Genomic DNA, 12,375 nt, shown 5'->3' with positions numbered 1-12,375 from the left:
CACTAGTTGTTGGGGTTTTTTATTTTCCCCTTTTTTTGTTGGGATGTATCTGTGCCCTCTGCTGCTCTGCCCAGTGCCAGTGCTGTGCCAGAGGGTCCCACATGACACTGGCACCCAGCATGGGCCAGCCCAGGAAGAAAACCTGAAGCAGGGCTGCCCTCCTCCCTGGGCCACCTTCACCTAAGGTCACGGAGTGCAGTGGTGCCTGCTTGTGCCAAGGAAAGTTAAGCAGTAACTGGAGGTGGCCGTGAGCAAGCCGTGGGTGCTGGAGAGGCAGGGAGCCCCCCAGTGCAAAGGTCATGCAGGTACAGCCCACTCAGAGTCCCTGCTGGTCCTGTCCAAAAGCCCGGGGACACATGCAGGGACACAGGGCAGGGGCCAAGCGCCGTGCTGGGGGCTCCACTACTTTGGGGCAGGAGGTGGGAGGTACAGGGCACTGCAGAGGGCTGCCATAGGGGCGAGGTGGGCAGCAGGGCGGGCTCTCGGCCAGGGTGCTATGGCAGGGGGGGCCAGCAGTGGCTCTGGCAGGGTGGGGTGAGTGCTGGTTCTCTTGGACAAGGAGAGCATCCCCAGGCAGAGGGCCGGTGGGCGGCCGGCTCTCTCATGCGGGACAGGGCAGGGGCCGGGGTTTCTGGGGGAGATGCAGGATTGCCAGGATGGGCTGGGACAGGAGCAGGGCTGCCCCTCGGGTGAAGGAGGGGTGCCAGGGTGTAGCGGGGCAGGGGTGGGCAGAGGGCTCCCCCTCGGCAGAAGCGGGGGCCGGCGTGACCGGACAGACCCCGGCGGGCCGGGGCGGAAGGGGCGGCTCTGTCCGGCCCTCCCGCACCTCCCGGAGCCACCCGCGCCGCGGGCTCGGTGCGGAGCCGTGCCCAGCTGGGGAGCTCCGCCTGCCGGGACGGGACCCCCGGGCCACCGGGATCCGCCGGGTGCGTCCGCGGCACAACCGGGAGCGACCTCCGGCCCCTCCCGCCCCTGCCTCCGGCTGCGGTTCCCGGAGCTCCGGGCGGGGCGGGGAATGGAGCCGCGCGGCGTGGGAAAGCTCCGCGGGGAGCGGGGATGGAGCCCAGCGGGGGCCCAGCCTTTGGGAAAAATCCTGTCTGGGGACCCCTGGGGCTGTTCCCCGCTTGGGGGGACCGGGACGTGAGTGAAAAATGCCGGATTTGCCGCAGTGCCCCATTTCGGAAGGTTTTTAGATGCAAAACCCGCTTCTGTGGCTACAGCTTGTTTGTGTTGAAACTCTGAACGGCTCCACGCACCCCATCCCGAAAGGATGCAGATGGTGTGGGGCGGAGCGGGCGGGACGGCTGCCCTCGGGATCACCCCGGGCCACCCAGCTCCTGGGCTGGGGCAGGAGGAAACCAGCACGGGCAGGGGAGCTTAGCGGAGAGGGAGGAGAGGGACATGCCTGCGTCGGGACAGGTCGGTGGTGACCCTGACCCCGGTACAGGGAGGCGGCCGGGTGCCAAGAGCCGTAAGGGGCAGGGTGGGGCGATCCCGGTATCGCCGCCTGCCCCTGCAAACAGCTTGTCAGCAATCACCGCTGAAACTTAAATAAACCGCAGACCTGGGCGCTGGCACACTGCGGCCGGACCCTGCTGCAGCGGTGGGTGCACAGAGGTGTCAGAGGACTGGGTGAGTGCTCTGGATCCGCTTCACCCCCCACAGCCCCCGGTCCCTCGTGGGCACCTCCTGCCTGGCTTCCCACCCCGCTGCTGACAGGGGTGGGGATGGGTGCACCCATCCTTCCTCGGTGCTCTCCCGCAGCTCGGTCCTTCCGGGCAGGAGCGGGCAGGTGCCTGATATTTTTTCTCTCTGCATTTCCTGGTCGGAGGCAGGAGGCAGGGCAGGCTGGGTGGTCCCGAGCCCCGACGACACCGACAGCACCTCTCGGTGCCCGGGTGTCCACAGGAGCTGCTGCGATGGAGCTGGGGGATGTCTGGAAGCCCACGTACGGCCCTGGCCCCGAGGCGCCGGGGAGCAGCACGCCGGGGCTGGTGGCGATGGCGCACGGCTTCCTGCGGCTGGTGCAGCCCAACGCCCTGCCCACAGGTGGGTGCTGGCCGAGGGGGCTGGTACGGCTGGGGTCATCGGGAATGGGATCCAAGGATTGCCAGCCGTGTCCTGCTCATGCCCCATAACAACTGTGGGGCTATCTTAGCTGGGCCCCGGGACACGTGTTAGAGGTAGTGCCACCTTGCAGAGTCCTGCCCCATCCTCCCTCCAGGTATCTTAATCCTAAGCTCCCAAAAACGTGCAGAGCAAACCCCACTCTGCCTGTAGGCTCTTTGCCTGTCTTGCAGCCCTCTGTGTTTGCTGGCCACCAAAAGCAGTGTGTCCTGGTGTCAGCGTGCTCTCCCTGTGCACTGCCCTGCCTGCCAGCACTTGCCCTTGCTCCTGTCGCTGTCACAGCTCTGTCCCAAAGCAGCTGCAGGTTTGCACAGGTGATACCAGGACCCTGCAGCTGCTCCATATTCATGGGGCAAGTGCTGCCCACCTGGAGGGAAATGCCACTCTGGGTACTGCCATTGTGCGTCCTCCTTCACTGGCTTCAACCCCTGCTCGCCACCAACGTGCTGGCAAAGGTGTGGCTGGCAGCACAGGACCTGTGTTACATAGACACCAGGGTACAATCAATGTCCCCAGGTGCCATCAAGGCTTGTAATGAGGGCATGTGGCACAGGCAGGGAGAGCCCTGGGAATGAAAGAGGCAGCGTGGCAGTGGGCCTTTGCCCCTGTACTCAGTCCTGACCGACAGTGCCCTTGGACTTCTCTGCAGGAGGGCAGCCCCAGGGCAGTGCCCCTTATGCCTACTCCCTTGTTCTGTGAACCCCTGAGAGCCTAGGAGCTGGCAGAACTTTTCCTGGGTGTAAAAGTGCTGCATGATGTGATGGCTGGGGAGGGCAGCTGCAAGGGAGAAAAATGCCATACTAAGAGCTGGTCTGAGCTGCAGGTGATGCCTTGGGCTGGGAGGGGTGAGCAGGGTCTGGGACCCTCTTGGAGAGCTCCACAGGGCCCAGCACCTGCTCACAGCCCTCTGTGCTTCTTGTCTCCCAGAGCTGATTAATTTTGAGCAGTCCCAGAGTGGGTTCAGCCGAGATGACATCAATGAGGTGAGCTGGCAGCTGGGGTGGGGAGCTGGCAGCCCCAGAGCATCGTGGACTGGGGGATACTGGTGGGTGCTGGTCTGAGGCTGAGCCCCGGATGCCGAGCAGCAGCAAGGGGACATGTTCCACTCCCTGGGGGACCCATTTTGTCTGTTTGGGTCTGGACAGGGTGCACAGAGCTGAGGGACCTTTGGGGACACCAATGTTACGCTGCTTCTCATTCTTCCTATCCCAGCTGCTGCTCTACGAACTGGGTTTCCTGGTCTGCATGGCCATTGGAGTCCTCCTCATCATCCTGGTGCCGCTGGTGGGATTCTGCTTCTGCTGCTGCCGCTGCTGCGGGCACTGCGGGGGCCGCATGTACCAGAAGCAGCGCCGGCGGATGCGCTGCCGGCGCCGGGCGCTCTGGGCCTCCGTGCTGCTGCTCTCCGCCTTGCTGCTGTGAGTGCGCGGCCCGGGAGGCTCCGGATGGAACCCAGGGTGGCTGGAAATGCCGGCGCTCGGCGGCCGTGCCAGGAAGCTGCCATTGTTCACGAGTAGATCGCGGCACGGCGGGACAAAGGGGAGGAAGCGGCGGCGGTGGGGGGCTGGCCCCGGGGGGCTGCGGACTGCGGACCGTGCAGCCCTTTCCCCGCAGCTTCCCCACGGCTGCCGGGCTCTGCCCTGCCCCACTTCCCTCGGGGCAGGGCACGGGCGGGGATGCACTGGGAGCAGGGGTCACTGGTGTGCTCCAGACCCTGCAGTCTGTGTGGTGGATTTGGAGGGTGCTGGGGGGAGCGTTGGGACTGACCTTGCCACCCTTGCCTTGTAGGGCTGGTGGTGTCTGTGCCCTCATCAGCAACAGCCGCTTCTCCCAGGCTGTGAAGAGCACCTTCCCCAATGTGAACAACACTCTGGACAACGTCCACACCTACCTGGCCTCCATCCCCCAGGCACGCATGGGCCCCCTGCCATGGCTTGGGGGCAAGGGGCCAGGCGGGAGGAGCAGCCCAAATAGCCCCGGGGAAGGGCAGCAGAGGGGCTGGCAGCGGAGAAAGCTCCCCACCCTCACTGACACCGCATCTCTGTCCCTACAGCAAGTTGATTTTGTCATCGACAAGAGCGATGTCCCACTGAGCTATGCCAACCGCAGCCTGCAGGGTGAGGGTGTGCGATGGGAGGGGCTGGAGCATCCCCAGGGCCCTGTGGGTTCTTGGGCAGTGGGAGTGTTGTGTGGGTTTACCTTTCTGCCCTGTGGGTGGTTGCTGACCCTTCAGGCCACTGGCCTTGTTTTTATGGGGATGTCTAAAGGATCTGGGTCTGCAGGCTCTTCCAAGCTCCAGCTCTGCTCCAGTTTCTGCTTTTCCCTATTCAGGCTCCTCTCTGGGAAGGGTGATGTGGGTGGTGGGAGACTGGGGATATTCCCATGGCCCCCCCCCGGGGGGTGGGTGAGGGAGGAGTGCTGGTGGTGGTGTCAGTGTTTTCACCGGCTTTCCTGCAAGCCCCAGGACCTTGCAGGGAACCTGTTATTGACACCGCCTCTCCCATCTCTGCAGACGTTGGGCCAAAACTGGGCAGCATGATCACCTCCCACATCAGGAATAGCACGGATGGGGCTCTGGGATCTCTCCAGAGCCTCTTGCAAGGTACTGGCCCTATCCCTGGGAGACTGGCAAGGGACTCAGGGGGATCAAGAGATGGGGTGGGTACATTTTTGGGTAAGAATCCCATGGAGGTGGATCCCTTTGGCCTCCCAACCACACCCTGGGACAAGTGCCATGACTTTGGGGGTGCCCCTATGTTGCCTTTTTTCATGGGTTCCCAAGGTTCAGCTGGATGAGAAGGAGTCCCTGCCACTGTGGCAGGATGTGAGCTCCCTGCTCTCTCCCCAGGGATGGAGACACTGAATGACACTTTTGCCAACATTGCCATCCGCCGCTCAGACCTCGAGGAGCTGCAGAGCAGCTACAGCCAGGGGCTGGTCAGCCTGAGGGACAGGATCAATGGCACCCTGCAGAAATGTGGCCTCCCCTGCCGCCAAGTGTCCCTGGAGGGGCTCGCCTTCAGTGCCAACTTCAGCACGGTGAGGAGGGCAGGGGGTGGGTGAGGGGCCCCCTGCCCCAGCCCCCACAGCTCCCTCACCCCAGGCTCTTCCCCACAGATCCCAGGTGTGGAGCAGCAGCTGCAGGCACTGCGTGAGGTCTCCGAGTCAAACATAAAGTCTGATTTAGAGGAGGTAAGGGGTGTCTCCTTCACCCAGGCACAAAGCTGGGTGCTCCTGCAGCTGCTGAGGCTGTGCTGACAGGCTGTGGGTAAGGCAGAGCTCTGTCAGGAGTTCAGTGTGTCACACGGAAGGAAGGGCTGGCCAGAGGTCTGCTCGCTGTCCCAGCCATCCCTGCACACTGATAGGGTGGACTGGGTGCTGTGGGGAGCCTGGCTGTTGTGTGTTACTAGGATCTGGGTTCAAGGGGATGTGCTGCTCAGCCCTGGATTGCAGGCAGGGATGTGAGTTTCATGCTGTGCTTCCCTGGATGCAGGTTAACACAACACTGGGCATGACCCCCGACAAGGTGCAAGAGCAGTCCCAAGAGGTGGTGGCAAGTAAGCAGGGCTTTGTGTGCTGACTTCTCCCTCTTCTAGGATTCCCTCCAGGACTTTGTGTGCTGACTTCTCCCTCTTCTGGGATTCCCTCCTCTCTTCTCAAGCCATTCTTTCCTGGAGGCCTTCCCTGCAGCCCTGGCTGTCCCCAGCTCCATCATACCAATGTCATCCTTAGCCATGACTGCCCCTTTCCTATCCTTTCTGAGTTCCCTCTGCCCTGCAGGACCTGGGCAGCAGCTCAGAATGTCAGCGTGTCCCCATTCCTTGCAGAGAGCCAGGATCAGCTGCTCCTCATCAGGCAGGAGATCAGGAACTTGCAGGGAAGGTTGCCACTCCTGGATGTGGAGCAGAAAGTTGGGGCCTTTGTGAACAATGCCACATCCATGCTGGAGAAGTACAGGGAGCCGATTGTGGCCTGGGATGGGCTCAGGTGGGAGAGGGGCTGGACCCCATTGTCTGGGGGGTTTTAGGGCTCCTGCTTCTCCCATTGCTGGAGGTGGGGCTTTGCTGGGTGGTGGGGTTGTGGGTGCAGGGTACTCAGAGCTGTGCCTTGCAGACACATGCCCCTTCCCTGCTGTGCTGTCTGGGACCTTTTTCCTCCCCATGAAGGCAGCCAGTGGGCTGCAGGGTGCTGCTGAGGGTCCCAGGTTCTGCTGCCTGACTCCCGCCCTTTGTCTTGCCCCAGGTTGATCCTGTGTGCCCTCCTGTGCTGCACGGTGCTGCTGGTGGTCCTCTGCAACGTTTTTGGGCTGCTGCTGGGGCCCCTGGGGCTGAAGGAAGGAGTGCTGCCCACACAGCGCAGCAGCCTCTCCGATGCTGGCGGGAACTTCTTCATGGCGTGAGGCTCAGCTGGCTGCCAAGGCCACGTGTGGGAGCGGTGGGATGGGTGGGCAGGGCTGCCCTGGCAACACATGAGTCCCTAAATCGTCATTTTGCTGCAGTTTAATGGCTGCCCCGTGGTGACTCCCCGTGCAGGTGGTAAATTGAGGGTCAATCATGGTGCTGGTGAGAGGTGTTTGAGGGGAGCCCGTTTGGTCCATGACGGCAGCGGGGCCTGGCAGTGTGAGCGTGGGCCCTGCAGCTCTGCGAGGGAGTGCCGGCTTCCAGAGCTGTGGGGAGCTATTCTGGAGTCCAAGCTCCAGGGCTGAGCCTGGTTGTGCTCTGGGGTCTGAAGGCAGAACAGAGACAAGCTTGTGGGAAGGGTGGTGTTCCCACAACTGTGGGGGTGAGGGGTGTGCAGCCCCCGGGCTCTGCGAGCTGGGGGCAATGTCAGCATCAGTGCTGGGCTGCTGGTGGTGACGGCATTTCTGTCCCGGCAGAGGGGTTGGCTTCAGTTTCATCTTCTACTGGCTGCTCATGCTGGTGGTGATGATCACCTTCGTGCTGGGGGGGAACATTTACATGCTCCTCTGTGAGTCCTGGCACAACCAGCAGCTCTTCCAGGTAAGCTTGCTGTGGGGAAACTGCCTGGAGATACTGCTTCCTAATGAGGGCTGCTGGTGGGGCAGAGGCAGCACTAGCCATTTGAGATGCTCTTCCAAGGTGTCCTGTCCTGCATTATGTCTAGTTTCTCCATCTCTTTCCTTGCTCTTAGCTCCTGGACACCCCTGGCAAGATCCCTAACTTCAATCTCTCAGAGCTGCTGGGCCTGAAGGGTGACACAGCAAACTTCTCAGAGATATACAGGTGGGTCCCAGCCCTGACACGGTGTCCTTGGTGAGGGTAGAGCTGCTCAATGTCCTCAGATAATCTCCAGGAGCAGGGCAGCTTGCCCTGTCTTCCCAGACTGTGGGTAGGCACTGATCACAGGGAAGGAGCAAGGTGCAGCCTACCTGCACAGGTGAGGACATGCTCCTGTGAGAAGGTGGCCTCACCTGTCCTGTTCTAAACCCCATGGCCCATCCTGCAGGCAGTGCCAGCATGACGCGTCCCTGTGGCAAACTCTGCACTTGGACCAGAGCGTGTCCCTGGATGAGCTCCTGAATATCAGCCAGGTGAGCATGGGGGTGCCGGGGTCTTGAGGGCACACTACTCACACTCACTCACACTCTTGCACACTCACTCACACTCTTGCATGCTACTCACACTATTAACACTCACACTCTTGCACACTACTCACACTCACACTCTTGCACACTACTCACACTATTCACACTCACACTCTTGCACACTGCTCACACTACTCACACTCTTGCACACTACTCACACTCACATTCTTGCACACTACTCTCACTACTCACACTCATTCACACTCTTGCACACTCATTCACACTCTTGCACACTACTCACACTGCTCACACTCACTCACACTCTTGCACAAGGGCTGAGGGGACAGTGAGGGGCCAGCACATGTCCCATCATGGCCCCCTTTGCTCTGGCAGTACGCAGGAGACATCTCCACAGCTTTTGAGAAGATGGACATCACCCTAAGCCCCATCTCCCTGCTCAACCAGAGCCAGAAGGACCTGCTGCTGAGGGCCAGTCAGGCTGCACAGCCTCCCAACTTCACCCTCACCCTGGAGCAGGTGCACTGGGTGTAGCCTGATCTTGGGATTGGGGTGGGGGGATTGGATGTGGGTTGAGGAGCTTCTATTGCACTCTCCTTTTTGCTGCTGGGAGAGTGGTCTGCCATCTGTGCACCCTGTTAGGGTAACAAGGCACATCCTCTGCCTAGAGGGCCCTGGCTCCACTCTGTCCCACAAAGAAGGGGTATAGCTCCCCTTGTGAACCTCATTCCTCATTCTCATGGCTCTGCCTTTTCCAGCTGGATCAGAATATGACCCAAGGAAGCCTCCTGGATCTGGCTGCAGAGCTGGAGCAGCTGGCAGAAAACGTGAGAGACCATGAGACCCCAGGGCCATAGCCAGCCTGTCCCCAAAGCCACTGGTTACTGGGCTCCTCTGTGCCTGCCTGGGTGTTGAGGGGAGGCCCAGAGCTGGGCACTGCTGACTGCAGCACTTCCAGGGCACAGACGTGAAGAAGGACCTGGAAGATAATGCTCGTGAACTGAGGGATCTGGAAAAGGAGATGCAGGGGAACTTCTCTGGGCCACTGGTGAGCGACGCTGGGGCACGTCCTGGGGATGCTGGGCTGGGCTTCCCTAGAGCTCAGAGCCTGCTGGCAGGGTCTGGGGCTGCACCTCTGACCCCCCTTCTCTGTCCCCAGCAAAGTCTGAAGGAGAACATCCACTCAGTGCAGAGTGGGGCTGCCCAGCTGGAGGTAAGCTGCACAAGGGGAGTGCATGCCAGTCCTGGGTACCCTGCAAAGCACCCTCGAGGTCCTGCAGTGGAGGTGGTGGGGCTGACCTGCAGTCTGGGGGCTGCTGTGGCACTCTTCATGTGCTGCAGGGGCTGTTCCTGGGGTAGAGGGAGGGAGGCCATGGGCCCTGCCAGGCACAGGCTCCCTCCACCTGAGGTACCTGGCACTACCAATGTGTACCTGGCACTAGCAGTGTGTCACTGCTGGGAGCACCACAGCTCTGAGAGGCTCTGCCCCAGGGAGTGCTGCTTGCAGGGCTGGTGAAGGGCAGAGACCCCTCTTAGATCACAGTGCTGAGAGCACCTTTCACCTCAGGGACAAACAACAGCTGCACTGGACAAAGCCAACAAAACCCAGGAGTTCCTGGAGAGGGAGATGCCAAACATCATCAAGAACGTGAGCTTGCCTTGCCCTGCTGTCAGGTCACACACCAGACCCCCTCACCAAGACCTTCCCTCTATAGGGAAGCCAAACCTTGTCTGGCTGCTCATCCTGCCTTCCCTGAGTGTCTCTTGCACCTCTGGGTGCCCCCTTCCCTTATGGCATCCCAGGGTGGGGTGAAGCATTCAGCCCTCTTGCTGCTGGGCTGAGGTGGTTTGAGAGCCCCCCGATCCTGACATGGAGGGGGCTGGTGGTGCAACATCTCCACTCTGTGCTTGCCCCTCCAGGAGACATTGGCCTTCCTGGAGCAGCTGTTGGATTTCTTTGAGACCTACATTTCATGGGCCAAGAGCACGGTAAGCTGAGCCTTCCTCAGTGAAGTGGAGAGAAAGGGAGAATGAGCTGCAAGGCTTGGTGGATGCTGACATATGCTGTCCCCACCATGTCCCCAGGTGACAGAAGATGTGGCACGTTGCAAGCCCGTAGCTCAGTCCTTGGATGATGTGGAGGTCATTGGCTGTGACTATATCATGGACTCTGTGGTGAGTGGGGCAGCGGTGTGTAGAGTGACACACACCTGTGGGGTGGCACTGAGGTCCTCTTGTCCTCCTCATGCACAGGATAAGGGATGCAGGGAAGGATCAGGGATGCACAGGAAGCAGTGCTCAGCTCCTGCCCAGCAAAGTGCTGTGGCTAAGAGGAAGGGCCAGGCTCTGAGAAGGAGTGGGTGGTCACTGGGGAGCACTGGGAGCAGAAGAGATGCTCCCAGTCACTCTCTGGACCTCATGGCTCTTCCTGCACCCTATGCAGAATGCCTTCTGGTTCAGCCTGGGCTGGTGCACCTTGTTTCTGCTGCCCAGCATCGTCCTGTCTGTCAGACTTGCCAAGTTTTACCGCCGCATGGATACTGCTGATGTGTACAGGTGAGGAGCAGCCCCGCCCCTGGGACCACACTGGGTCTGGGGTCCCCCTGCCACCTGCTCCTTCACATCCTGTGGTGGCCTGTGGGGCTCATGCTAAAGCAATGTGGGCTGGGGAGAACCTGAGAGGTGACTTGGGGCCCTCAGCCTCTGAGGATGGGCATGTTCTGGAGCTTTTCTCTGCCTGCTCTGAGCCTCCTGGTAGGGAGGGCAGACAAAGGTGCATTCCCTTTGGAGGAAGGAGCCTGGCAGGGCTGCAGCCACAGCCTGGCTCAAGTCCATCACCTGACTCACTCTGTTTTGCACCATTTTTATGCTGGAGCTTTGGCATGGGAGCCCAGGGATGCTGTGCAGAATGCAGTGTGCTGTGTGGTTGGTGGCATTGCCACGAGGGTGCAGTGCTTGCTCACATGCCTGTGGCCACCAGTGTCCTGGGGCTGTCCCCCAGCCCTCTGGGACACTCTGCCTGGCAGCTCCACCACCAGCACAGGCACTGACCCCTGGGGATAGTGAGCAGTTTCTAGCTGGATTTCTGACTCCTGAGGGCTACCTCGTGGCCCTGTGGTGCAGCTGCTGTGCTGGGGGTTCCCCAGCTCCTGCCACCCCTCTAAGCTGGCTGGAGACACGGGCTCAGCTGCCCAGGAACCTCAGGGAGCTCAAGCTGAGGCACAGGGAGCTGGTGCTGCTGAGCATGGGGCCGTGCTCTGCCTGCCTGGGGAAGGGGCACTGATGCTCTGGGGGGCTGTAAGAGCCACTGCTCTCTGATCAGATCAGACAGCCAGGATGGAGGGGACCACAGCACCCTGAGGCTCATTTGCTCTCCTTTTGTGACCCATGGGAGACCCTGTCCTACCATGAGATGTTGTCCTGTCCCACAAGGCATCTTCTTGCCCCACTAACACTGTCCCCTCTTTTTTCTCCCCTCTAGGAATGAAGACTTTGAGATGTAAGCTACTTACACTGCCAGGTCCCTTTGTGGGGTGGGGGGCAGCCCCTGTAGGCACAGGGGGGTCAGGGTACAGAGGGAGGGGGTGGGGACCAAGGAGTGTGCTGGTACCAGGGGATGGCTGTGAAGGTAGGACTGTTGTAGTGCATGCAGTTGTGGTGTCCCCTATCATCTTCCCACACTCCCAAGACTGGAGGTGCTGCTGGTCCCACTCTCCCAAGCTGGTGGGTTTGGGGAAGGTGTCTCCATACCCTATTTCCTGTGGGGCTAGGTGATAGGAGTGGGATGATATTTGACCATCCCAGTGCATCCTGAGCTGTCCCTTACCCCCCTCTGTGGCTGACATATGTGACCTTGGTTTTGCAGGCCACCAACATTCAACTCCTACAAAATCCCCAGGCCTTCCACAAGGCATTAGCTCCCATCACCCACAGATGGAGGAAATGGACAGACCCCCCCACTTGAAAAATGTGATTATTTATTTTTGCAGGGAACCTGCCTCTTTCCAGGGCTGTAATTTTTGGTGTCAAATAATAAATGGTGTGTTTGTGTGCACTGTGGGATGTGACTGTGCTCCTCAGGTCTAGCAGTGATGGAAGTAAGCAGGGCTAGGGGCTGGAAGGTTCCCCACAAGCTGAGGCTGTGCCTGGGACCACAGGGCTCTTTCTGGTGTTCCCAAGCGTGCTCTGCCCACATCCAGCCTATGGGTTGATACAGGATCACTGCTCAGTGTCACCAAGACTGGGTGATGTCCCCGCAGTGGGCAGCCCTTTGCACCTCTGACTGGGTGAGTGCAGGCCCCTCCCTGGGATAAGGCGCACAAAGAGCCTCCTGTCTATGAAGTGCCACCCCAAGCTGTCCCCAGCACTTAAACCCTTCCCTCTGGCAACCCTAGCATGTATCATGTGTGGATTTTCAGTGAGTTTACGGGGTGCTTGCAGCCTACACCTCCTTCTCTCTGCAAGATATGGTGCCATGGGTACTTTCTGTGCTCACCTCTGCACACACCGTGCTCTGCACAGATAAATCAAGGGTGACTTGGTCTGGAGCCTTGGGCTGAGTTCAGGTATTGCTTTGTGCTGCTCCTTGGTGAAAGTGCAGGGCCCATCCCGAAAGCTGCGTCAGGCACAGGGGATATACGTGAGCAGCTTGACTCATTTCCTTTGTGGCAAAGTCCAAGTTTCTC

General features: G+C 60.3%; 1 protein-coding gene across 1 annotated transcript; it reads left to right on the top strand.

Moving 5' to 3' along the window:
• Positions 1-1,892: 1,892 nt before the first annotated feature.
• On the top strand, positions 1,893-11,744 carry LOC128937383 (prominin-1-A-like). The gene is made up of 24 exons (XM_054277038.1): positions 1,893-2,049; positions 3,055-3,110; positions 3,340-3,545; positions 3,916-4,036; positions 4,181-4,244; positions 4,640-4,729; positions 4,976-5,166; positions 5,245-5,319; positions 5,621-5,684; positions 5,955-6,114; positions 6,370-6,522; positions 7,004-7,127; positions 7,279-7,370; positions 7,594-7,678; positions 8,066-8,209; positions 8,449-8,517; positions 8,649-8,738; positions 8,850-8,903; positions 9,258-9,338; positions 9,611-9,679; positions 9,776-9,865; positions 10,134-10,246; positions 11,172-11,189; positions 11,556-11,744. Exons 1-24 carry the CDS (start codon positions 1,920-1,922, stop codon positions 11,605-11,607), a joined length of 2,391 nt encoding a protein of 796 aa, XP_054133013.1. The 5' UTR covers positions 1,893-1,919; the 3' UTR covers positions 11,608-11,744.
• Positions 11,745-12,375: the final 631 nt, after the last annotated feature.

Source organism: Melozone crissalis, unplaced genomic scaffold, assembly GCF_028551555.1.
Source record: "Melozone crissalis strain CALT ecotype California unplaced genomic scaffold, PUWL_Pcris_2 ptg000019l_1, whole genome shotgun sequence".
NCBI lineage: Eukaryota > Metazoa > Chordata > Aves > Passeriformes > Passerellidae > Melozone > Melozone crissalis.
Note: the sequence above shows the minus strand (reverse complement) of the source record. Positions and strands in the feature narration are given on the sequence as shown.